General features: G+C 53.3%; 1 protein-coding gene across 1 annotated transcript in view; it reads left to right on the top strand.

Moving 5' to 3' along the window:
• The window catches only part of LOC306640097 (guanylate cyclase D-like), a 39,392-nt gene extending 16,805 nt beyond the window's left edge, over positions 1-22,587 (top strand). The window contains 11 exon segments of the mRNA XM_079103998.1: positions 83-239; positions 538-687; positions 5,733-5,881; positions 8,810-8,973; positions 9,388-9,580; positions 13,914-14,088; positions 14,983-15,081; positions 16,402-16,496; positions 18,147-18,232; positions 22,283-22,328; positions 22,331-22,587. Of these exon segments, the coding sequence (XP_078960124.1) occupies positions 83-239; positions 538-687; positions 5,733-5,881; positions 8,810-8,973; positions 9,388-9,580; positions 13,914-14,088; positions 14,983-15,081; positions 16,402-16,496; positions 18,147-18,232; positions 22,283-22,328; positions 22,331-22,471 (1,455 nt within the window). The 3' untranslated portion in view covers positions 22,472-22,587.
• The last annotated feature ends 1,555 nt before the right edge of the window (positions 22,588-24,142 follow it).

Genomic DNA, 24,142 nt, shown 5'->3' with positions numbered 1-24,142 from the left:
GGGCTTTCTGGAGCCCACGGGAATTCCTTGGTCCCTCTCATTCATCACAGTGACCTGACGGATCCCGTTCGGTCCTCCCCAGGGCATGCGGTATCTGCATCATCGACATTTCCCTCATGGGCGCCTCAAATCCCGGAACTGTGTGCTGGATGGTCGCTTTGTGCTCAAGGTCACTGACCACGGTTATGCGGAGCTCCTGGATACTCAGCGGTCTGCACGACCCCAGCCAGCCCCGGAAGGTGAGCTCCCGGTGGGCAGCGGGCTGGCAGGTTCTGAAACCTCTGTTTAAACCAGGTGCTTATGAAACAGGGGTGGGGGGAGATCTCTAGTCCTCCAGCACCTTGAGTGGATGGCTCCCCCTTTCCCCTGTGAACTCTGCAGTGACTTCCCCTGTGACTCTGCACAGTCCCCTGTGGGTGACAGAGTCACCCCCAGGGCATGGTGGGGGACAGTGGAGACACAGGCGTGAAGCCCCGGCTCTGCTCGGCCCAGCCTGGGTGCAGTGGGTGATGGTGTGGCCCTGCCCTCCGATTGTAGAGCTGCTGTGGACGGCTCCTGAGTTGCTGCGGGCACCTGGGGGGCCCTGGCGGGGCACCTTCAAGGGGGACGTCTTCAGCATGGGCATCATCCTGCAGGAGGTGCTGACGCGGGACCCACCCTACGGCTGCTTGGGGCTCCCAGCGGAAGGTAAGCACCCCTGCCACGCCTCGGCTGTCCCTGGCTGGAGTCTGCAGGCAGCCGGGGAGCTCTGCTACCTTCAGGAAACCCGGGCCTGAGAACAACCTCACAGGCGCACATACACAAAGTCTGCCTGTGGCAACTGGGATCTTCCTTGACTTAGGCGAGGCAGCCCTGGGCAGCTCTGCCAAACTGGCAGCCGACCAGCTCTAGGGCTGAAGACGCTAGTTTCAGGGTGAACTCCCACCCCTTCCTTTCCCACTGTCACTGCTGCGTGGGGACACTCATTCCCTCACCAAGGCTCCCCTCCAAGCCCAGCACAGACCCATGTCCACACAGACTTCAGTTTTACCATGTGACCCTACACATGTCCTTGTACAAATCACTTCACCTTTCTCAGTCTCGGCTTTCTCATCTTTAAAAATGGAGAGAAAATTAAAAATATGCCAGACACCAGGCCCCACAGCTGATGTGGCCAGGCTGCTCAGTGTTTGGGGGCTCAGTTTACCACCCAGATGGGGCTCCTTCAAGAGCTTCTCTGTGCCTACTTTTGGGTGTAGATGTTTTCTCTCTCCTGGCCCTGGTGGGAAAGACCAACTTCAGACATGTGCCCTCTCTTCTGTATTCTCTGCTGGACCTGTCTGGACCCCAGGATGATCTTGAAGTTGTGCCCCTGCTGTCTCTGTCCAGTCCCCGGGACCTATCCCTACCTCAACCTGCAGTGCCGGGCAGATCCCCACAGATCTTTGAACTCACAGGGGACCTAGTCCCTCTCCTTTCTCTACCAAGACACTGGCAGATCAATAATGAGCATCATAGGCCCCAAATTTCTGAGGTGGGGGAGGGGACAGGAGAGGGGGCTTTATTGGGCCATTTGTTTGACACTCTTCAGCTGCCCCTGCCCCTGCATCTACCTGCTGAGAGAGGGAAGGACCAGCCAGATGTGGTCTGCAAGACACGTCTCCAGTTCAAGGTTCTACAGGCCAGGCTCCACCAGACCTTGGATGCAGGGACCCAAACCTGGAACCCTCTGGCCACCCTGGGATAGGGCTGTTAGTCCAAAGTGTGCTGCTTCCCAACCTTAGGGAGTACAGGGTTCAGAGCTTGGGCTTTGGGGGACCCTGACCTAAGGCCAGTTGTACAGTCATCTGCCTTACAACTTTGAAAATCCCTTTCAGCACTAAGCCTCAGTTTCCTCACCTGTAAAATGGGACCCATGATGCCTGACTTGCAGCATAGCTGCGAGATTCAGTGAAGTGTTTGTTTTAGAAAAAGGGCCTGGCACACAGGGGCAGCTCAGGAAATGCTACCTGGGTGGTTTTAGGGATGTGGAAATGGGAGTCCCACACTCTCACCTGTCTCTAACATCATTTTAAGGCCCCATATGTGTATGACCCTTTGCAGTTTCTAAGGCACTTGGTACCTGCAGTTTACACTGACCAAACCCAGAGATGGGGTTTCAAAGAAGAGTTAGTGAGACCAAGAGGGGAGGGGCTTCTCAGCACGGTGTGGAACTGGGATTTGGGAAGTCCCTTGATCTAAGTTTGGTATTCTTAACCTAAAGTCTGCTGGAGTCATCCCACCAGGCCCCATAGAGCTGGGTGAGCAGGCTCCTCCGCACAGCTGATGGATCCCAGAGGTGCACTGGGTGTGCAAGATGTCTGCCCAACAAGGGCAACACAAGACTAGCCTGAGATGGCCTGGCCCGGGGCAGTCGTTTCTCGCCTGTTCGCATGTGAGAACAACATTTGACATCAAAAAGTTTGGGGCCTTGCATACTACTACTCGACTCTTTTTTGTTTGTTCTACTTAATGCTTTTTTTTTTTTTTAATTTGTTGTAATTAGTTATACATGACAGCAGAATGCCTTTCAACTTAGTGTATACAAATGGAGCCAACTTGTACACATGGTGCAGAGTCATACCATTCATGCGATCATACATGCACATAGGGTGATAATGTCCATCTCATTCCACCATCCTTCCTACCCCCACACACCTCCCATCCCCTTAATCCCCTCTGTCCAATCCAAAGTTCCTCCATTCTTCCCTAGCTGCTCTCCACACATTATGGATCAGCATCTGCATATCAGAGAAAACATTTGGCCTTTGGTTTTTTGGGATTGGCTTATTTCCCTTAGCATGATATTCTCCAGCTTTATCCGTTTACCAGCAAATGCCATAATTTCATTCTTCTTTAAGTCTGAGTAATACTCCATTGTGTATATGTACAACATTTTCTTTATCCATTTGTCTGTTGAAGAGCATGGAGGTTGGTTCCATAGCTTAGCTATTGTGAATTGAGCTGCTATAAACATTGATGTGGCTGTGTAACTATAGTATGCTGATTTTAAGTCCTTTGGGTATAAACTGAGGAGTGGGATAACTGGGTCAAATGGGGGGGGTCCATTTCAAGTTTTCTAGGGAATCTCCATACTGCTTTCCAGAGTGGCTGCACCAATTTGCAACCCCACCAGCAATGTATAAGTGTGCCTTTTTCCCCACATTCTCATCAACATTTATTGTTGCTTATATTCTTGATAATTGCCATTCTGATTGGAGTGAGATGAAATCCTAAAGTAGTTTCAATTTGCATTTCTCTAATTACTAGAGGTGTTGAACATTTTTTCATATGTTTGTTGATCTATTGTATTTCTTCTTCTGTGAAGTGTCTATTCAGTTCCTTAGCCCATTTATTAATTGGGTTATTTGGGTTCTTTTGGTGTCAAGTTTTTGAGTTCTTTTTTTATCCTGGCGATTAGTGCTCTATCTGAGGTGCATGTGGTAAAGATTTTCTCCCATTTTGTAGACTCTGTCTTCATGTTATTGATTGTTACCTTTGCTGAGAAGAAGTTTTTTAGTTTGAATCCATCCCATTTATTGATTTTTGATGTTATTTCTTGTGCTTTAGGAATCTTGTTAAGGAAGTCAGGTCCTTAACAAGTGAAGATTTGGATCTATTTTTTCTTCTATTAGGCACAGGGTCTCTGATCTAATACGTAGGTCCTCGATCCACTTTGAGTTGAGTTTTGTGCTGGGCTGCTTCATGTTCAAAACACTGGAAAAACTAGGGTTAGTAGGAAGATACCCCAACATTGTAAAAGATATCTGTGCTAAGCCCAAGGCCAACATCATTCTAAATGGAGAAAAATTGGAAGAATTTCCCCTAAAAGTTGGAACAAGTGAGGAATGCCCTCTTTTACCACTTCTATTCAACATAGTTCTGGAAACTCTAGCCAGAGCAATTATACAGGAGAAAGAAATTAAAGGCATACAAGTAGAAAAAGAAGAACTCCAGCTATCACTATTTGCCGGCAACATAATGCTATATTTAGAAGTTCAAAAAAATTCCACCAGGAAACTTCTAGAACTAATAAACGAATTCATCAAAGTAGCAGGATATAAAATCAATACCCATAAATCTAATGCATTTCTATTCACAAGTGATGAATCCTCTGAAAGAGAAATTAGGAAAACTACCCCATTCATAATAGCCTCAAAAAAAAATTTGGGAATCAATCTAACGAAAGAGGTGAAAGACTGCTACACAGAAAGCTACAGAACACTAAAGAAACTACAGAATTAAAGAAAACATTAGCAGGAGGAAAGATCTCCCATGTAGGCAGAATTAATATTGTCAAAATGGTCATACTACCAAAAGCACTATACAGATTCAATGCAATTCCAGTTAAAATCCCAATGGCATTCCTCATAGAAATAGAAAAAGCAATCATGAAATTCATTTGGAAGAATAAGAGACCCAGAATAGTCAAGGCAATCCTTAGCAAGAAGAGTGAAGCGGGAGGCATCACAATACCAGATCTTAAACTATACTACAGAGCTCTAGTGACAAAAAAACGGCATAGTACTGGCACCAAAATAGACAGGTAGACCAATGGTACAGAATAGAAGACACAGAGACAAACCCACAAAAATACAGTTATCTCATGCTAGACAAAGGAGCCAAAAACATTCCCTGGAGAAAAGATAGCCTGTTCAACAAATGGTGCTGGGAAAACTGGAAATCCATATGCAGCAAAATGAAATCAAACCCCTGTCTCTCGCCCTGCACGAAACTCAACTTGACTCTTTTTAATATCTGTGGACTATGAAAATGTCCACAAGGACAAAAATCTGCTCTGAAGTCTGCGACTCTTTGAAATGGATTTTTATTTTATTCACCATTTACATTCTTCTGAAAAACAGTTGTGTGTGTGTGTGCGTGTGTGTAATTAACTGATTCTATCTACACACACTCCTCCGCAAGCACAGACAGCTCCCCAGATTTGGGGTTTCGTGCCTGCAGGTTGGGAACCTCTGGGCAGGCCGGGTGGAAGTCAGGCCCAGTTCAAAGTGCTTGCTTTTTACTGACCCCAGATGGGTGCTGTACTTCACTCCGAGGAGTCTTGGTTTCCCTGTCTGTAAATGGGACAATGACTGCATTATCCCCAGCAGTGGGGCAACAGAGGGATTAGAAGGAGACTAAAATCCAGAAGGAGATTTCTCCTCACTGGCTCCAGGACCTCCCACCTCCATTAGAAGAGGCTGCCAGGCCTCCTCAGAGAAGGGTAACCTGCTCATCCCATAATAGTTCCATAGGATATGAAGTATTGCATGACCATTTTATAGGTGAAGAATCCGAGGCTCTGAGAGGTGCGTAACTGAGAGGTAACTGAGTCTTGATAAGTTCTGGCTGGTCTCTAACTTGTGAGCCTCCTGCCTCAGCCTCCCAAGCTGCCAGGATTACAGGTGTGCACCACTGGGCCAGGTTTGCTAAGCTCATTTCACAGATGGAGAAACTGAAGCTGAGAGAGGTCCCTGTCTTCACCACCATCTCAGATCTGGAATTCAAACCTGGCTCTCCCAGCCCCTGAGACCTATTCCCTGACCACTGCCTGGGGACAGACTCAGGAAAAGCAAAGCTGTGGCCAGCCATGCCCTGGGGCACAGAAGGAGGATGTGAGGACACCCCCACACCTGACTCCATCTACCCTGCCCTCCCTGCTTGGAGCCCTCAGGGCGCCTCAGGCCCACGACCGTGTGGTGTGTTTGCAGAAATCATCAGGAAGGTGGTGTCTCCCCCGCCACTGTGCCGGCCGCTGGTGTCCGCTGACCATGGGCCACCTGAGTGTATCCAGCTTATGAAGCAGTGCTGGGAGGAGGCTCCGGATGACAGGCCAAGCTTGGACCAGATTTATAGCCAGGTCAGTGCTCCCCAGAAGAGGAGGGCACCCATGGGCAGTGGTCTATCCATGGGCCACCATGCTGGCCTGGTGTGAGCCGCGCTCCATGCCTGGGGCCTGGAAGTGCCATGCAGTCAGAGGGCACAGAGATCCACTCTCTGAAGAGAGCTTTCTCAGAGGGGACATCCATCAGTGCCTTCTTGCTGCCCAGCCCCCACAAAAGGCCACTTCATCCCCTGGCAGTTCCCTAGGAAGCATGACAGTGTCTTAGCTTTGCAGGAGAGGGATGAGGCACAGAGAGGTGACAGGCCTTGCCCAAGGTATCCAAGGGAATGAAAGGAGGATCTGGAGTCCAGACCCAGGTCTGTCTGTCTGCAGAGCTGCCCGTGGAGCTCTCCCTGGACAGTGCCACCTAGTACCAAGTGGACAGGCCATTTGTGACTGCATGATAGTGCTGCTTCCCGAGTCAGGGAGGGGAAGATGAGAGGGGTCCCAGGGGCCCCCAGCCTGCCTTGAGACTGTAGCGGGAGGGTGAGGCAAGTCCCAACGCGTCCTCTGGGCACAGCGGAGTGTGTGGGTCTGACTGAGCCTGACAGGCCGTGGCTCCCCAGGGCCGGCCCACAAGCTGGGGCAGCATCTGTGCCTCCCCTCCCCCTCCAGCCCCAGCCACAGTGGCAAGTTGCCAGAGTGAGGTTCACTGAGTGAGAGGAGCATCCAGACAGGTGAAGAGGGAGGTGGAGGGAGAGGCGACCGCTGGGCAGGCAGAGCAGCAGCGCTTGGGGTCCTTTGGCAAGCTTCCCATAGCCCCCCTCCTCCCACAGGCCTCCCCATGAGCTCTGGCTTCAGGGGTGCTGCCTCTTGTCACAGATGGGGTATCTGGACCTCAGAGTAAATGAGCTCCCAGGTGGGCAGAACTTAGGGTGGGCAGCCCAGCCAGAACCAGCAAGCAGTTCCCAAAACACGAGCCTGGAATTTCCCCAGGGGATTGGGGATGGCCAGGGTCAGGAGGCAGGGCAGGAGGTGCTGGCCCCGAGTAGGCGACTAGAGGAAAGACTTGTGGTAAAGCTGGCTGAGATGGCTAAGGTGGGCACACTCTGTATTCAGCATGAAGAAGGTGGAATCCCCTCACACTGGAGGTGGGGGCCGAGGGTCGGAATGCCTGCATTCACCCCTGCGCCAGCACTTGCCTAGGATTTCACCTTGGGGAAGTTACTTGCTTTTCGAACCTCAGCTTCCTTATATATTGCCTGGAAAGGTAATTAACCCTGGCCTACCTCTCCAACTAGGTGTGACCAGCAAGTGAGAACTAATTTAAAAAAAAATAAAGTTGTTCACTGAAAAGGAGAGAGTGAGTGAGATGCAGGAGAGAGAACATTAACCTTGAATTGATAGACCCGGGTTTATGTCTGTTTCACATTGTTCTGGAAGGACTAGCCAATGCAATTTGACAAGAAAGTGGATATTGAAAAGGAAGAAAAAACAAACGATGGTTATTTGCAGAGCCTCTGACTATATACCTTGGCAATCCAAGGGGAACAACGGAAAATACATTACAAATAATAAAATAATTTGGTGATTAAAAAAAAGGCCAGTTTGAAACTCAGTTCCACCACTCGCATGCCTTTTGACAAGTTAGTTCACCTCTCAGATCTTTTGTCTTTCATTTATAAAATGGTGGCCCTCCATGCACAGGTGATCTTGTAGTCAACTTCACCACCTTGCTGGTATTTCAAGGTCTGTAGCAGTCCCACCCACCCGGATGGATGGCTAAAGCTTGTGCTTCTGCTCTTAAGAGGAAGTACAAAATAGGGGCACTTCAGGGTTGCTGCTGCTGCCTGCTTTGCAAACATTTGGCTGAGAGAAGTGGCATTAATGGAGGTTGTGTGTGCACACCTACACACACTTTCACACTCACACTCTTGTGTTCCAGCAGCTAGATTTAGACAAGAATGAGTGGCTTCACTTTGACCATTGTTGATCTGCCTCTTCTGACTACACTTTGGGAAGAAGCAAACCACATCAGGGAAGGTTCTAGTAAGTCTCCCTAGGAAACCTGCTTCCACACATCCTATAAATTTGTCCTTGAAGGTTCAGTTTATGATCACACATAGTGTCCTCATACAAGGACCTAAGAGGTACTTCCGTTTGCTTGATAGTAGCAGTAGTTAACGTTTCTTTCGAGCAACTAGTTTCATGCCCCATTGTCTTGAGGACTTCCTGGGTTGTCTCCCTCTTTGCTCTGTTACTAAGAAGCTTGTGCCAAAAATTTGGTGACCAAATTTTAGTATGCATTTGGCATATAGACCTCACTTCTGGATTTAGCCTTTTTAAAAAACCCTTAGTCTCTCCTTTGGTCCTAATGTCCTTATATACTTAGTATTTTATTTTGTGGTACTGCCTTTATGTTTTCTTGGTTTAGTATTTGTTTATTTATTAATTTTTGGAATATGAAGAGGAATAGAGAGGCAGAAATAGTCCTATATATTTCATATCTACATATAAAATACATGTATATTTTATATATGTATGTATAAATATATATTATATATACACCTAAAGTCTACAATGTAGTCTACCATCCAGCCACCCATCTACCCATCTTCCCCAGCTATCTCTCCATCTTTGAGAGGAGCAAAGAGAGCCCACAGTGTTCCACAGTGCTGTTGTGAGGAGGTCAGTAGGGTTCCATGCTCATTGATGGCAGTGCTGTGCTCTGCCCAGGTTCCTTGGCAGAGACCTTCTCCTGTCCGCCCACCCCACACAGCTGTCTGTGCCTTGCCCCTGTCAGAACCACTGTCCCCTGCTTACTGACACATCTGTCTCCTGCAACTATCCAACTCTTCCAGGCAGGGATTACGTCGAGTCCCTTCTGGTCGCCCCAGACTCCCACACTGAGGGTCAGGTGCCCTGACCTTCATGGAGAAATAAAGTCTTTTGTTCCATCTTCAGTTCAAAAGCATCAATCAGGGCAAGAAGGCCAGCACGGCTGACCCCATGCTGTGGATGCTGGAGAAGTATTCCCAGAAACTGGAGGACCTGGTCCAGGAGCGGACCGAGGAGCTGGAGCTGGAGAGGTGGAAGACGGAAAGGCTGCTCTCGCAGATGCTCCCTCCGTGAGTGGCCTGGGGACTTGGGTGTGCCTCCACGCATGTGCTCTGAAACGCAGTAGGTGCTCAGAAAAATAGGGGTTCTGGAACTCATTCAATTCATTCATTCCTGTTTTTTTATCCAACATATTTTTATAGACACTTGTCATGTGTTGGTCCCTATGATGGCCACACAGATGTTGGATTTCTGCTCTCCCACACCCCTAGGAGCAAGGAGGGGACACAAGTCTCTCACTTCACTTCAGGGGAAGTCAAGTTCAGAGAAGGACAGGGACTTGCTGCCAGGGCAGCCAGCACACCAGCAGACCTGTCCCAGGTCCCCTGATGTTCAACCCAAGATTTCCTACCAAATATTCCTCTCTCACCTCCAAACTGTTCAAACTGTTTGAAGGGTGACTCTGGTCCCTCCCATCCCTACAGGTCCGTGGCTGAAGCTCTGAAGATGGGAGCAACTGTGGAACCAGAGCACTTCGACCAGGTTACCATATACTTCAGTGACATTGTGGGTTTTACCACCATCTCAGCCCTGAGTGAGCCTGTTGAGGTGGTGGGCCTGCTTAATGACCTCTACACATTGTTCGATGCCGTTCTCGACAGTCACGATGTATATAAGGTGAGACTAGCAGGAAGCTGGCATTCTGTCCCTCTCTCTACTGCTGTGCCTGTGTTGTACATTTCCATTTCTGTTCATCCATTCATGTGTTTGTGTCAGTTAGCTATTGCTGTGCAACAAATAGCCCCAATGCCGAGTAATGCAAAATGATAAGCATTTGTTGTTGCTCAGAAGCTTGAGGGTCAACCAGAAGCTTCTTCTGGACTTACTCATGTGTCTGTGGTCTGCTGTGGGTGAGGTGGACAGTGCTGCTGATCTTAGCTGGGTTCACCACACTTCTGTGGCCTTGACAGGGAAGACTCAGTTCTGGTCCACACAGTCTCATTCTCCATCTGGTTAGTCTCGGATTTTTTCCATGGTGTGTCCAGATTCTGAGAGGACAGAGGCACAAACCTTCACCTGGGATCAGGCACAGTGCTATTTCTAACATGTTCTATTGGTCAAAGGAAAAGATTCAAGAAGTGGGGAAATAAGTCCTGCCTCTGTTGGGAGAAGCTGCAGAGTCACATTGGGTATAGATCTCGAGAGGGGTGGAGAGGGTGGGCCACTGCATTTATGTGACCACCCTGTTTTCTTGTCTATCATCCACCCACCCATCCCTTTAACGTCCCCATGGATGGGTCCCTCTGCGCCTGGCCCTGTGCTGGACAAGAGCAGACAGAGGAGTCAGCGCCAGTCCCTGCCTTCCAGAAACTCTCAGGCCTGTAGGTAAATGACAATGTCCACCCAGTGAAAGCGGCAATCAGGGGAGGCCAAGGAGACCGAGAGGGCCCTGTGCCAGCTAGGGAGGACTTCCTGGAAGAGGTGCTGTCTTCCCAGCATCATCCTGCCTGGCCATGGCGGCTCCAGCAGGCCTGGGGGATCACATGCAAAGGCTTGAGGTCCGGGAGGGCTTGGGAGTGTGCAGTGCTGCGTGGGTCACCATGGCCGGCCACAAAGGGACCCAGTGCTGGGGGTGAGGCTGGGGAGAGGGCAGCAGGGGCCCAGGAAGGGCTGTCGATACCTTCTGTCACCCCAGGCCCCATGTACCACTCGATCCTGGGTCTGAGTCTCAGCCTGGCCACCAGTTCCAGTGTGACTTTGTACAGCTTCCCCTTCCCCTCTCTGATGCCTTATCCTTGAATAAGTGTAATGACACCCCCCCCCACCCCATCCAGGCAGGTTCCCGGACCATGGGAGGAGCCCATCCCCCATGGAGTAGTGCTTATAAACAGACTGTGAGAACGGAGTGGCCCCCTGCCCTGTCCTCTTCAGCCCTGCCCTGCCGTGGGGACCAGCCCCACCTTACCCTGCCCCTTACGCTGATCCAGGAGCTGGGGAACTTGGCGGAGCCTCAGATGCAGTGGAGAAGGAGGGGAGGGAGGTCCCAGAGACAGCCACACTTGGCTCCACTGGCCTTAGTCTCCATCCACGAGCCCCAGCTCCCTTCCAGCCACAGCCCTCCAGAAGGCAGAGTGGGGGACGCAGGCACCGAGGGCTGAAGCCAGGCTGAAAAGGATGCTGGGCAGGAAAGCCGGAGGGCAGCACTCACTGCCTGAGGTACCAGGCAGTCACTGATGTCCTTATCTGCAGCATCCCATTGACAGTAATCACCCGCACATACTGAGCGCTTCCTGGGTACCGATGCTGGTACCAACTGCTCTGTAGGTACTAGCCCACTTAACCAGCATGATTTCTGAGGTAGGTACCGGCACCCCTAACTTACAGATGTAGAAAATGAGGTGATAGAGGTCAAGTGGCTTGTTCGATATTATATTCCAGGGGAATGGGAGGCTCAATCTGAACTCTGGCATTTGGTCCCCAGGCCGTTCTTTAGGTAGGCTCAGCATTCACCCTTGAAGTAAAGTCAGAGGTTCAGGTGCTTCTCCAGCTGCTCAACCTCTGCAGACCTCTAGGTCCCTCCCTTACGCTTCACTCTCAGGCTGCCAGGTCTTTGCAATGCTGCTTCCTCTTCTGGAACATCGCTCTCACTTCTCTACCTGGCTCCCTCCTGGTCAGCTTTCTGGCCTCAGGTTTGCATCCTGGCTATCCCAAACATGGTGAGGAGCTCCTGGCTTAGTTCTCCTCACTACCCCTGGATAGCACTTTGTGGTTCCACTCTGACACATAGCAGTTCTCGGGAAATAAGTGCTGACTGAATGAGGAGGCTACTGAGGCTCAGAGAGGGAAGTAACCTGCCTAGGGTCACACAGCTGGTAGGCAGCAGAGCCAGGAAGGGAACCTGCAGTGTCCAGTGCAGACAGCACCCAAGCATGATCTGTGGAGACCAGAGCCACTGTCATCCAAGGATGCAACTTCCCTTGGGTTCCCCGCTCAGGACCCTGTGCCCCACCCTGGCCCACAGTTCCGAGGTTCTGTCCCTCAGGCTGTCCCTCCGGCTGTCCCTCCTGCCTCCATGGCCACCCCACCCCCACTGGACCCAGAAAAAGATTCTCCTCCATCTTGCTGAGCCCTGCGGCTTTGGTCCACCCTGAGTCACCCTGGCCTGGCTCTTCCTCCTCTGCTGATCTTTGCTCACACGTGGCCCTCCCCGCTCTGACTCATGCTTTCTGATCTGCTCTGAACTTTGGCCAAGAGGCCTGCATCTTTCTGGCAGAGGGAGATGAAATAAGACAAGGCCCCACGCCCTCCAGATGTGGGGACGCAGAGGCGTGCTCCCCAAGCACGTCACTCCTCACTCGCGTCCGCCCCAGGATCTGGTTTCTGCTCCCTAATCCTGTCTGGGCTGGGAGGCAGCCAGGCAGCCATTTCCTGGTTCCGCAGGTCTGGGATTCCCTAACACGGCTCTCGCTGAGCAAGCACTTCTACCACCGCGCTCCAGAGCAGAGCCCTGGGGAACCCAGCCGCCACCCAGCCCGGCTGAGCCCTGGGCTGGCCACACTGGGCAAGCCAACACTCTGAGGCTGGAGTTCTCCATTTTTAAAGAGGACGATGGTGCCGATGGTGTAGGATTGTTCTTCAGATTAAGAAACTGGAGCAAAGTGCTGTCTTTCATTCGTTCCCAACGTAATGCCCAGCATCTGCTCACGCCAGGGCCCGAGGCCTCCCCGGGACCACAGCAGAGAGGCCCGGGCAATGGCTCAGCATCAACGGAGGGGTCAGGGCCTCGGGATTTTCACCAGGTCTTATTTAGCCTTTTTTTTTTCAGTACCTTTATTTCATTTATTTATTTTTATGTAGTGCTGAGGATCGAACCCAGTGCCTTGCACATCCTAGGCAAACGGCTCTACCACGGAGCTGCAAATGCAGACCCTTATTTAACCCTTTTGATGCCTCTCAGCAGAACGGATTATTATCCCTGCTGTACAAGTGAGGTCACAGGCTCAGAGAGGGCAAGTGACTCACTCAGGGTCACATAGCAAGTCAGTATTAAAGTTAAAATTCACATCGATGTTTATTAGTATGGAAGCCTTTGCACTCACCTGTCCCCTGGTTGTGTCCTCCCATCTGTGAAGGGAGACACAGCTGTGCAGAGGAGCCAGGGCCCTCTCTTCAGCTGAGAGAGCTCACTCTGAGAGGCACCTCTGAGTGCATCACCTTTGGGAGGGCCGGCACATGTGGCCTCCGGTGTCTGGACGGTAGGTCGCGGCAAGTGCATCCTGCTGGGGGGAGTGGGCGCTGGGTGTCCTGAAGAGCTGAGGCCTCCGATGGCAGAAGGGGAGGCAGAGGGAACAGCGTGCCACCCTCAGGTCCTCGAGACTGGTCTGGGGACCCACGAGGCAAGAGCCATCCCATAGAGCCCCGGCCAGGGTAGGCTGTGGAGCTCGGGAAGATGAGGGGGGTGACATTAAAGTCACTGCCACTTAGGAGATGTGGAGGGCCTGTCTTCTCAACACCAGGAGGAGGCTCAGAGCCCACGTGCACGGCTCTCCTGGCGCCGTCCGTCTTCCTGAGTGCAGGGGAAGCTCGGACTCTGGGAGGTGGAGGGTGTGCCCAGGCCAAGAGTGGAGCCAGGGCTGGCCCTGCATCCAGCTGGTTCCAGACCCCACGCTCTGTCTAGCGCACCTGTGGGGTTTGGAACTCAGCTGTGTACTCCAGCCGGTGCGCGGAGCTGCCACTGCGGCCTTGTGCAGATGGCACCTCCCGTCTGTCCCCATGTCTGTCCCTCACCCTGGCTCTGGGACAAAAAAGCCATGGTCACCTGGGATACAGAGAGAGGTCACCTGGAGCGTACAGATTCGGTCACTGCTCAAGGCTCAGCAGAGGTGGCACTGTGGGCAGGGGGCGCTCGGGTGGGACTGCAGCTCCTGAGAGGCGGCTTCGTGGGGGCAGGTGTGGGGCAGGCCAGGGAGGGCATGTCCTCAAGCTGAAGCATGAAGACTGTGGTTCCTAGGTGGAGACCATTGGGGACGCCTACATGGTGGCATCAGGGCTGCCCCAACGCAACGGGAACCGGCACGCAGCCGAGATCGCCAACATGGCCCTGGACCTCCTGAGCTCTGTGGGTGACTTCCGGATGAGGCACGTGCCAGACGTGCCTGTACACATCAGGGCTGGCCTGCACTCAGGTATGGGAGGGGACCTGGGTGACAGTAGGTGCAGGTGGGGTCAGGCTCCAGGCCTCCCTGGGGTGTTGACTTGGGACAGCCCCAGAGACGACTAGTTGAGATTCTAAAATTCTGTGCTAAGATAATTTTGTTTCTTTTTTCCTTTTATGATCTTCAAGTTCTAGTAGATTACAATCAAAGCGTCTGTGATGCTCTGACTCATGTGTATATATCTTTTGTTTGGGTGTTTCAGCCTCAGCATCTGTCAGGGGTGCCAAGTGCTATGCAGAGGCCTACGGGCTGGCAGAAGAGGTAGAGCAGGGTCCTCCTGTGAGCAGGGCCGCTCACTGCTAAATGTTCGCTGAGATGGCCCGGGGAGACCTCGGAGCATCCCATACGCCTTTCCCATGTCCCCATGGCTCCCCTGCATGATCCTGTCCACACTCATTGCACCCCAAGGTCCCCAGCCCTCGCTGACCTGTCTGCCCTCACGGCCCCCATGGACCCCTGGGCTCTGCCTCTGAGCCTTTACACCTGCTGTTCCCTGCCTGCTTGCTTCTCAACCTTGAGACAGAGCTCATGCGTCACCTCCTCCACGAAGCCCCCTGGGTGGGGCTGGAGGCCCTTTTCGGGGTGGCACCGTGCATCCCTCACCCCAGCATTGATGGCAGTTACACAGCTGCCCCAGGAGCTGGGACTGGCCCTCCCACACCGAGCCCAGAGCCTCACACGGGTGTCCTCTCTTCTCTGGGCAGGTGTTGTGGGATACTCCAGATGGCAGGGTCCTCGCCCCCAACCTGGAGCCCAGGATGTGCAGGGGGAATGGCAGTTGGGGTAGGGAGGGGTGAGGCTGTCGCCGGGACTGCTGTCTGGTTCGGGACCCACTAGAGCTCACTGGGCGCATTTGGGTTCCAGGGCCCTGCGTGGCAGGGGTGGTGGGTCTCACCATGCCTCGGTACTGCCTGTTCGGGGACACGGTCAACACTGCATCCCGGATGGAGTCCACAGGGCTGCGTGAGTATGGCATGCTCCTGACCTGCCTGCTCAGCGGGCTGAGCGTCCTGGCTCTCGGAAAGTGCTATTCACCATGTCACCACCTGGTGGCAGCCTGCGCTAGTTGTCAGTAAAGGGGTGAGGAGGACATGCCACTGGTCCTTTTAACTTGGGATCATCTCATGAGGAATTGACAGAGAAAACAGTGGCTCTAGATGCCGGAAACTGGGTGGGAGTCCTGGCCCTGCCGCTGGCTTGCTTAGTGTCCTTGAGCAAAATACTCTTCCTTTAAGCCTTGGTCTCCCCATTTTCAGTGAGCTCCCTTCCAGTCTTGTATTTTCTTTTTTGTTGTTTAATATTTTTATTTGTTCTTTTTAGTTATACATGGCAGCAGAATATATTTTGACATATCCTACATACATGGAGCCTAACTTCCCATTCTCGTGGTTGTACACGATGTGGAGTTTCACTGGTGTGTGTTCATATATGAACACAGGAAAGTTACGTCTGATTCATTCTATGGTCTATCCCATTCCCAGCCCCTCCCTTCCCTTCATCCCCTTTGTCTAATCCAGAGTACCTCTATTCTCCCCTGGCCCCCATTGTGAGTCAGCATCTGCATTTAGAGAGAACATTCAGCCTTTGTTTTTGGGGGATTGACTTATTCACTTAGCATGATAGTCTCCAGTTCCATCCATTCACAGGATGGCCATTAATTTCATTCTTCTTTATGGCCAAGTAATATTCCATTTGAAGACTGAATGCATGCCAGTTTTTTTTTTTTTTTTTTTGCTTGACTGCATGTCAGCTCCCATTATGCTGGGGCAGCCCTAACACTATCACCAGGGCATCCCTAACCATGTAGGCCCTTGCTGGCGGCAGGAGCTACTCCAAGAGCTTGGTTACAGCAGCTGAAAAGGTTGAAGTCCTCAGGGCCTCTGCTTCTGGTTGTATAGGTTGTGTAATCCCTGATGTTGTTCAGTGCACACAGAGTGTAACTGAACATGGTAGCCCCACAGGGTATTCCTGCTCTAAAAAAACACAACTGCGTACCTTCTCTGACTCAGCCTTCATAGACTTCTCTTCAAGTAAATATACCTTCCTAAGGGTTCTGACTTCATCTTTAGTTCCCTTAATAGCCACTCTATACGATTTGCTTTTCCTTGGGGTTTCTTTTAGTACCCAAAAATCTAGAGAGACAGAGCACCTCAGGAGGGCATTGCACACATCACACTTGTGTCTGTGGCTGGCTGGGCTGGAGCCGTTGAGGCTCTTGATGGTCACAGCAAATACGGGGCATGCTGCCACCGGCTGGTGACCTGACCACTCCCTTCTCCTCAGCGTACAGAATCCACACCAGCCGAAGCTCCGCGGAAGCCCTGCTCGGCCTTGACGAGGGCTACGAGATTGCTGTCCGGGGTCAGACTGAGTTGAAGGTAAGAGAGTCCCTAGTTCCCAAGGGAACTAGTTCCGAGTTTCTGAGGGCCCAGGAAAGCGCCATCTGACCTGGCTGCCTGCAGCTGGGCTGCACCATGACCTTCACAGGCGTCTGTGCTCCCGGATCCTAACAGAACGTCTCTTCTGGGAGACCATTTGGCCAGAGCAGGACCGTCACACATCCGTCACTCAAGGCCATGTGAAGGGAGTAACAAGTTCCCTGTTTTATAGTTGGAGAAATTCAACTAGAGAGGAAAAGTGACTTTGTCAAAGCAGCACAGCTCAGAACCCAGATCCCATGTCCTCAAAGCCCTTGCCTTCTCCAGAGCACGATCGGGCTCCTAGTCACCCCTCGGAACCCAGGCTCAGACATTGCCACTCACTAAACCTGCCGCGTGCAGAGACGCCTCTACTTCACCTCCTTCCCCCAAGTGACGGTGAAGCCCTGTGGGTACCCCAGCCCCGGGTCTGGCTCTATTGTTACAGTACAATACTGGGGTACCAGCTTATGAGCACCTCAAAGGCCAAGAAAGTTCTGTGACCAACCTCACCTTCTTGTTCTATGCTAACATTCAAAAAAAGGCTATAATAGTTTTTTTGTTTTTGTTTTTTTTTGGTAGTACTGGGAATTAAACCCAGGACCTCCCATGCTAGGCAAGTGCTCTACCATTGAGTTACATTCCCAGCCCTTGTCATTTTTTAATTCTAAGACAGTGTCAGGTTAAGGTGTCAAGGCTGGCCTTGAACTTGGGGTCCTCCTGCCTCAGGCTCGTGAGTAGCTAGAATGACACTGTTCTTGTGAGAGACTTTTCTTCCCACCCCATCTCCTCTTGTTTCTCCTAATTCCTCAACCAGGCCTGACGGGATAGGTTTAAAGGCCCAATGCTATACACAGCCCCGGAAATTGTGTGCTCCCCGGGGCTCACTTCATTACACTGTGGGAAGTCAGAGCAGGACGGTGCAGCTCAGAGAGGGGCAGTGACTTGTGCATGGTCACACAGCCTGGGAGGGCTGGCACGGGTGGACTCCTGTGCTCTGTATGGCTGGGGCCATGGCTGAGTAGCCTGGATAAGTCAGAGCAGACATGTCTTGCTTGAGGGAGTGGCGCTGGGATGCAGAGAGGGGCAGGGAGGTTAGCATGCTGACCTCAGGTCCTTGAGGCTGACCTGGGGCCCCATAGTGCAATACCTACCCCATGAAACCTTGGCCAGGGTGGGGTTCGGAACCTCTAGACCCGCCAGCCCTGACCTGAGCTCCCCTCAGACTCCCTCACTCCTCACCTCCAGGCAACTGCCACTCCTGTCCCAGGATGGTGTGGGCTGGAGAGAATCAGATCACAGGAGCCTGGGGTCCCAGCAACCCCACCTGCTGGCCACAGAGTTCACAATCCCTTCTTTATTTGTTTCACAGGTACATATAAACTTATTTAACCCTCACAAAACCTCTATGAGGTACAGAGGAGACTGAGGCACAGAGAGGTCAAGTAAGTTGGCCAACATCACACAGCTAGTGAGCAGCAGAGCGAGTGGATCAGGACAGGCAGCTGCTCTCCACCAAGCTGGAGGAATCACCCAGCTCTGCCCTCACTCTTCACTTGAGCAGGTTTGGGGGCATACGGGGCCTTTCAGCACCCTTCCTCTCTCTTCCAGGGGAAGGGCATAGAGGAGACCTACTGGCTGGTGGGGAAGACAGGATTCCCCAGAGCCCTTCCCACACCTCCGCTCATCACTCCAGGGTGAGTAGAGGGATTTCCTGAAAGTCCTGACTCTTCTCAGTTTGATATTTTGTTGTTTTGTCTGATTATAAAAGTAATGTGTGCCTGGTGCTGAAAACTTGGGAAATGCAGACTTCTTCCACCACTCATAGCCACGGTCCTTCCGGCCGGAGACGGTGTAGGTGCTAGCGTGGCGCCTGCGTCTGGCGGGCGGGGGTCACCCGCCCCGGAGCTCCTCGTCTGCCCTGGGCTCTCAGCTCCTGCTCTGTACCTCCAGACTCGCTGGTGGTGACGCATCAGGAGCGCAGGTGGCGCAGCGAGCTTGCCTTGCCACGTTACTGATGACCAGGCGGGTAGTTTGGTAAATATTTGTCACTGTTCACACAGTTTTCAGACCTGGAATTTGGGGATCCAAAGGGCACCCGCCTCTTAGGGGCCACAAGAAGCAGATTCTCCGAGAGCATGAAGCCTGCTGGTGGCTTGGCCCTTCTCTCCGTCCTCTGCAGGACTCAGGTCCCTCCCTGGGGCCGCCTGGCAGCAGGGCTGTTTTGCTCTGAGGTGCTGTTTCTTCCTCACTCCCACCCAGTCAGCGAGCTGTCTGCAGAGGGCAGGAGGTGTCACCAATGGCCGGGAAGGTCCTGTCCCCTGACCGTGACAGCAGAACTTAGACCGGAGCTAGGCTTGTCCTCCTCCTGCCCAGAATTTCCCCTTCATTCCAAATCCCTCCCAGCTCTGTGGGACGGACCCCTGCCCAAGAGAAGTGTGTGGGACACAGGTGGCTTCCTGGGGACAGGCTAGGGCTGGCGCAGGCAGGCCATGCTTCCAAGCAGACAGGACTGGTGAGGCAGGAGCCAATGGAGGCCGCCGGTCACAGTAGCCACTCCTCTCCATTCCTGTTGCCAGGGAGCCAAGGCCTCGGGACCCAGGGAGCCTGGGGCACAGCCACCCATGCCTGAGGGCAGGAGTTGCCCTGGTCCCTCTGAGTGCTCTGCCGCCTCCCTCCCCCACACACAGCAGGGTCCAGAGAGGCTCCCAGGGAGGAAGGGAGCACCGACAGGCAGCCACTGGCAAAGGGAAAGGCCTCCGGGTACAGAGCACACCGGGAACCGTCTTCACACGGACACCAGCCTCCTGGGTGCAGAACCAGCTCACGCTCCTGGCAAGGCCACGCTGCCCAGGGCCCTTGCTTTGTGCAGTCTTGGTGTGTATGGCCGCTGAGGCCGGCAGCATGTGTGAGGAAGACGGGTGTGGGGTCAGAGGGGGACCCCAGCCTGGCTCCCAGAGCACTTGAGGAGATTTGGCTAGTCTGGCTGCATCGCCACGAGCCACAGCAGCCAGCCCACCACCCCGAGGCCGGGCCGCGGCCTCCCTGCTGCTCCTGAGGCCTCGCCACCTGGCCCTAGGAGCAGCCCTCCGGCCCACTTCCCCATACACCCACCCGCCGCTCCTGCTCTGAGCTCTGGCGCGTCTGCTGACTGGCCCGCTTCCTCCTGCCCTCTCCCTGGCGCCCCCGCAGTCTGACTTCCACCCTACCCTGCCCACGAGGTTCTCAAGAAGGTCACCTGTGACCTCCATCCATGTCACTAGATCCGTGGGCAGTTGCAGTCGTCACCGGCAGCCCCACAGCACCTCCCCGCTGCTTCCCTCCTCCTAGAAGCATCTGGCGCAGCCTCCGCTCCCCTGCTCCCTGCCAGCTCCTTCCCTCTCCTCTCCCAGCCTCAGTGCTGGGCCCCATGGCGCCCCTCTGGCTTCCCTTCCCGTGCAGGCTCTGAGGGTGCCCAGCACTGAGTGCTCCCCCAACTGGCCTGGATCCCCAGGCTGATGCCCTTCAAGCTGCCCCCCTGCCCCAGTCCTTCCTTCTGGGGCTTTCAAGGCACTGCAGACCCCAAAGGTCCAACTGCCCTTGAAACCCAGTCCTCCTCCAGAGTCCCCTTCAAGCTCAGAAAGCAGCCTAGGGTCCCAGCCTCCTCCATGTCCCAACACCCACCCCCGTCTAATCTGTCAGCAAGTCTGGAGCCTCTGGGATGTCCAGGCAGGCAGGGCACCCGCCCAGGCCAGAGGCTCAGCTCCTGTGGACCCCCACACGTGTAAGCACACGCAGCCTGCAGCCCTGCCTCTGTCTTACCCCCCATCTATGACTGGCATCCCCACCCCCTGGCCCGCCGCAGGGCTCCCAACCAGCTTCCCCTCGTCCACTGGGTCCCCTCCATCCATCTCCACCTAGCAGCAAAGTCACCTTTTAAAAGCACAAGTTCCCTGAAGGGGACCTTCCAGGGCCATCTTCCTGCTCTGGGACTAACGTCAACACTCCCCTGCAGCCTCCAAGGCTCCGCCAGCCCCACCAGCACCTGCCCCAAGGTCACTTCTCTGCCACCTTCTTTGCTGGCTGCCTGCCCCTGCACATCCTCCTAAAGTGCACTGTGCTTATCCCCACTTTGGGGACGTGACTCTTGGTGTCCTCTGCCCCTTCCTATCCTGGAGGTCTCAGCTTGAACACTACTTCCATCAGAGGATGGCTCTGGTCACACGCTCTGAGTGGAGCCCTGCTGTCACCAGTCTGCTCCCCAGGGCGGTGGTCTCCACAGCACTGTAACTACCTGATATTTCTTGATGACGTGTTTACGGACACTCACCTGCCCTGCAAGTCTCACGAGACCCTGGATGGCCAAGGTGGCTGCACCTCAGCCCATTAGTGCCTGCCACCCAGGGAGTGTGCGCTCCTGACCAGCCACCCTCCCAGCCTGCTCCAGCCCCGCTCTGTCCTGGCAGGCACCCTCTAGCTACCCTGTCCAAGGACTAGGAACCACAAGTCTGGCATCCATTTGTCATCTCAAGCTCTCCCAGCTAATGATGTTCCCACTCCCAGACAGCAACTTTAGAAAGTGCAAGAAACATTTTCATTGTCTTGCCTCAGGGAAGCAGGGAGGAGAGTTTAGATGAGTTGCAGTGAGCATCTCCCCAACTTAGGAACCTCCCAGGGGAGAATCTGCACTCAGATCCTGCACAAAGCTCACAGGGGCCTTGTACACACACACACACACACACACACACACACACACACACACACTCACACACACGATACCCATCGTGGGCACTAGGTGTGCACATGCATGGACACAGCACCACATGCCCCTCCACTGTCTAGAGAAGAGATAATAGACACACAGAATCTCTGCTGGGGGGCTCTGGGGTGCCAACTGGATGGGAACTTGTCTTGGAGCTGGATTTACAAGGCTGTTACCACATTTTAGTTGAATTAAATGTTACAATCTGATTTTTTTAAAAGTCAAATTTCCCAGACACTTTTATCTTCACCTTGCATATTTCCCCTATCTGCGGAAGTTATTTAGCCTCTATCTGGGGGTGTTTGGAAAGCCTGGTAGAGATCAGGGCAAGGGAACAAAAGCTTCTCCTCAACCATGTCTAGATGTAGCCACCAACCCAAGCAGGGTGCCTCTGTCACATGACAGGAAGACACTCCACATAGCAGCTCCTTCTCTCCATGCATGCAGCCCTGAGTTCTATCTCCAGCACCGAAAAAAAAAAAAAAAAATGTGTTCCTTGTCATGCTGCTCTGAGATGCTGGCTATCACTTGCTTCTTTCACTGTGTCAAGACAGTAACCTGGTCAACCTGCTCCAGGTATCCAAGGACAGCAAATGAGAGAGAAAAGTAGGTTCTGGTGGGAGACCAGGAACTACTGAGAATTTCCTATCACCTGAGAGTCACAGAGCCCCCACCCCAGGGCCTCAGGGCCCCCCAAGGTCATGTCCAGAGAAGGGGGAAGAGCTGGGGGCTAGCTCCTCATCCTCTGGGGCTGCTGGGCTGGCAGCTGCACATGCAGACGAGGAAGGACTGTGTGGCCTTGGAGAAGTTCACATTGCCTGTCTTGAACACTGGGTCCCTACAGTTCAAAAGTGGAGGGGGTGTGCCCACAGCAGGGGCTTCTGTGGACTCAAGGAGACTGGGACCCAAAGGAGTGGCTCTCCTGCTTGTCAGCGGGGCTCCACTGCCCACGACTATTGTTCTTGGTGTGTCATTGATGATTCTTTGTTTTCTCCTTTTTCCTTAGAGACCCCTGGAGGGACCTCATCAACCAAGAAATCAAGGCAGCCTTTTGGCCAGAGCCCGCCAGGGCACAGCTGGACCCTCGAGCTCAGAGGAGAGGCCTTGGCCCAGCCCTGAGCAAGGAACAGGCCAGGCTGGGTCCCTCCAGCCAGGCCTCTTGTGCTTGGCTCCCGCCCCCTGTCCCACTTCCTGAGAGGCCTGTCTTGCTGGGCTCTCTGATGGCCAACCAGTGCTCATTAACAGGTGCCCCAGAGTGATATTAATGATGCGTTCCTCTATGAATCCTAGGGGCAAATTTTGCCTCTTGACATGAAGACAATAAAAATAGAATTACTCCCTTCTCTTCACCTAGTGTTTTGTGCTGGACAAATCATTTTGACACGAGCTTGTTATTACAGGAACTCATTATTCCTACATGGAGGAACACTGTCCCCGTTGACCCGTGGAAAGGCCAGAAGCCCAGAGGGAGGAGTCATTCACACCCCAGGTGGCACAGCTGGGAGGAATTGGGTTGAGGCTGGGGTGAGGAAGGGGGCAGGTGGGTGAGGACCACACACTCAGACCATGTCGCTTCTTGGAGCCCCTGTGTTGTCATCTCTGGGAGAGGCCTTTAAAGTCGCTAATACAGAGCATGGTCCATGGGATACACTCAAGGTGTGCTGTTGCCAGCCTTGACCTTCAGTGTCTGTGAGCACTGTGCTGGGAGTCCAGGCTTTGGGCCCCCAGAATCTCAGGATCGGGGAGGGAGGCTGAGACTCAGGAAAATGAATTTTCTCTGTCACAGAAACATCAAGAACAACCACCACCAAAACACCCAGACCAATGCATAAGCTGGCTTCCACATCAAAGAGCCCTCGCCAGATCCCGGGGCCATCTCAGAGCAGGAGAGATTAGGCACATGTGGGATTCATTTCCCGACCAAGGGGAGAGGGCCAGGGGCCGGGAAGCAGGGTAAGCCCTAAACAAACTCGTCAGTCTTCAAAAGACCCTGTGGGAGGAGGGCGCTGACTCTGAAAGTTTGAACTAGGGGTTGCTGGGAAAATGTTCCATCTGGGGGCTGCTGTGTCCAGTGTCCAGGAAGCTCTGTGTGTGTGTGTGTGTGTGTGTGTGTGTGTGTATGTGTGTGTGAGAGAAAGAGAGAGGGGACACATGGGGATGTGGGTGACTGCATAGATTTGCCTTTGGAATACGCCACTGCCTGTCAGTTCCTGCACAACTCTGGGCCGTGTCTTTTCACAGCTGTTTCCTCAAATGCAAAATGGGGTCAGTCACTCTTACCTCCCCTGTCAGTGTGAGAACTTAACACAGGACCACGTCTGGCCCCGTGAGGGCTGTTGAGTAGGGAGGACCTGTACCCGTGTGTCTGCAGCCATGCCCACGGCTCACGTGAGATCACATCTGTGTGGTGGCACAGCCGTGGGGGTTGTGTGTTTGAACAAAGGTGTGCCCCTGGCTCCTCCGTGGGCGCTCCGTGCAGACACCTAAGGCCTGCAGAATTTCTCTTCAGGCCTCAGTTTCTTCATCTGGGCCCCGAGTGTTTAGATGGGGTGACAGTGAGGCCCCTCTGGGTGCACGGCCGAGTGTTCGCTGTATCCATGAGCACGTGCCCGGGTAAGTGGAGGTGCAGCCTGGTGGGCAGACACAGAGTCCCAAATTCAACCCAGGCTTCAGCTTCCCCTCCATGAGCTGGGCTATCAGCTGGCCTCTCTAGACCCTCAATTCCTCATCGCAGACCCCTGCCCTACCCGCCTATGGCTGCTCAGAGATCAAAGGAGGCAGTGAGCTGAGACCACACTGAGAGGTGAGGGACAGGCCTGATTTGGGGTATATGTGTGTGGGGGGGTGTGAATGGATCTGGGTGGCT

The sequence above is a fragment of the Sciurus vulgaris genome, assembly GCF_902686455.1.
Source record: "Sciurus vulgaris genome assembly, chromosome: 11".
Classification (NCBI taxonomy): Eukaryota; Metazoa; Chordata; class Mammalia; order Rodentia; family Sciuridae; genus Sciurus; species Sciurus vulgaris.
The sequence above is the reverse complement of the archived record's forward strand: the minus strand, read 5'-3'. Positions and strand labels throughout refer to the sequence as shown.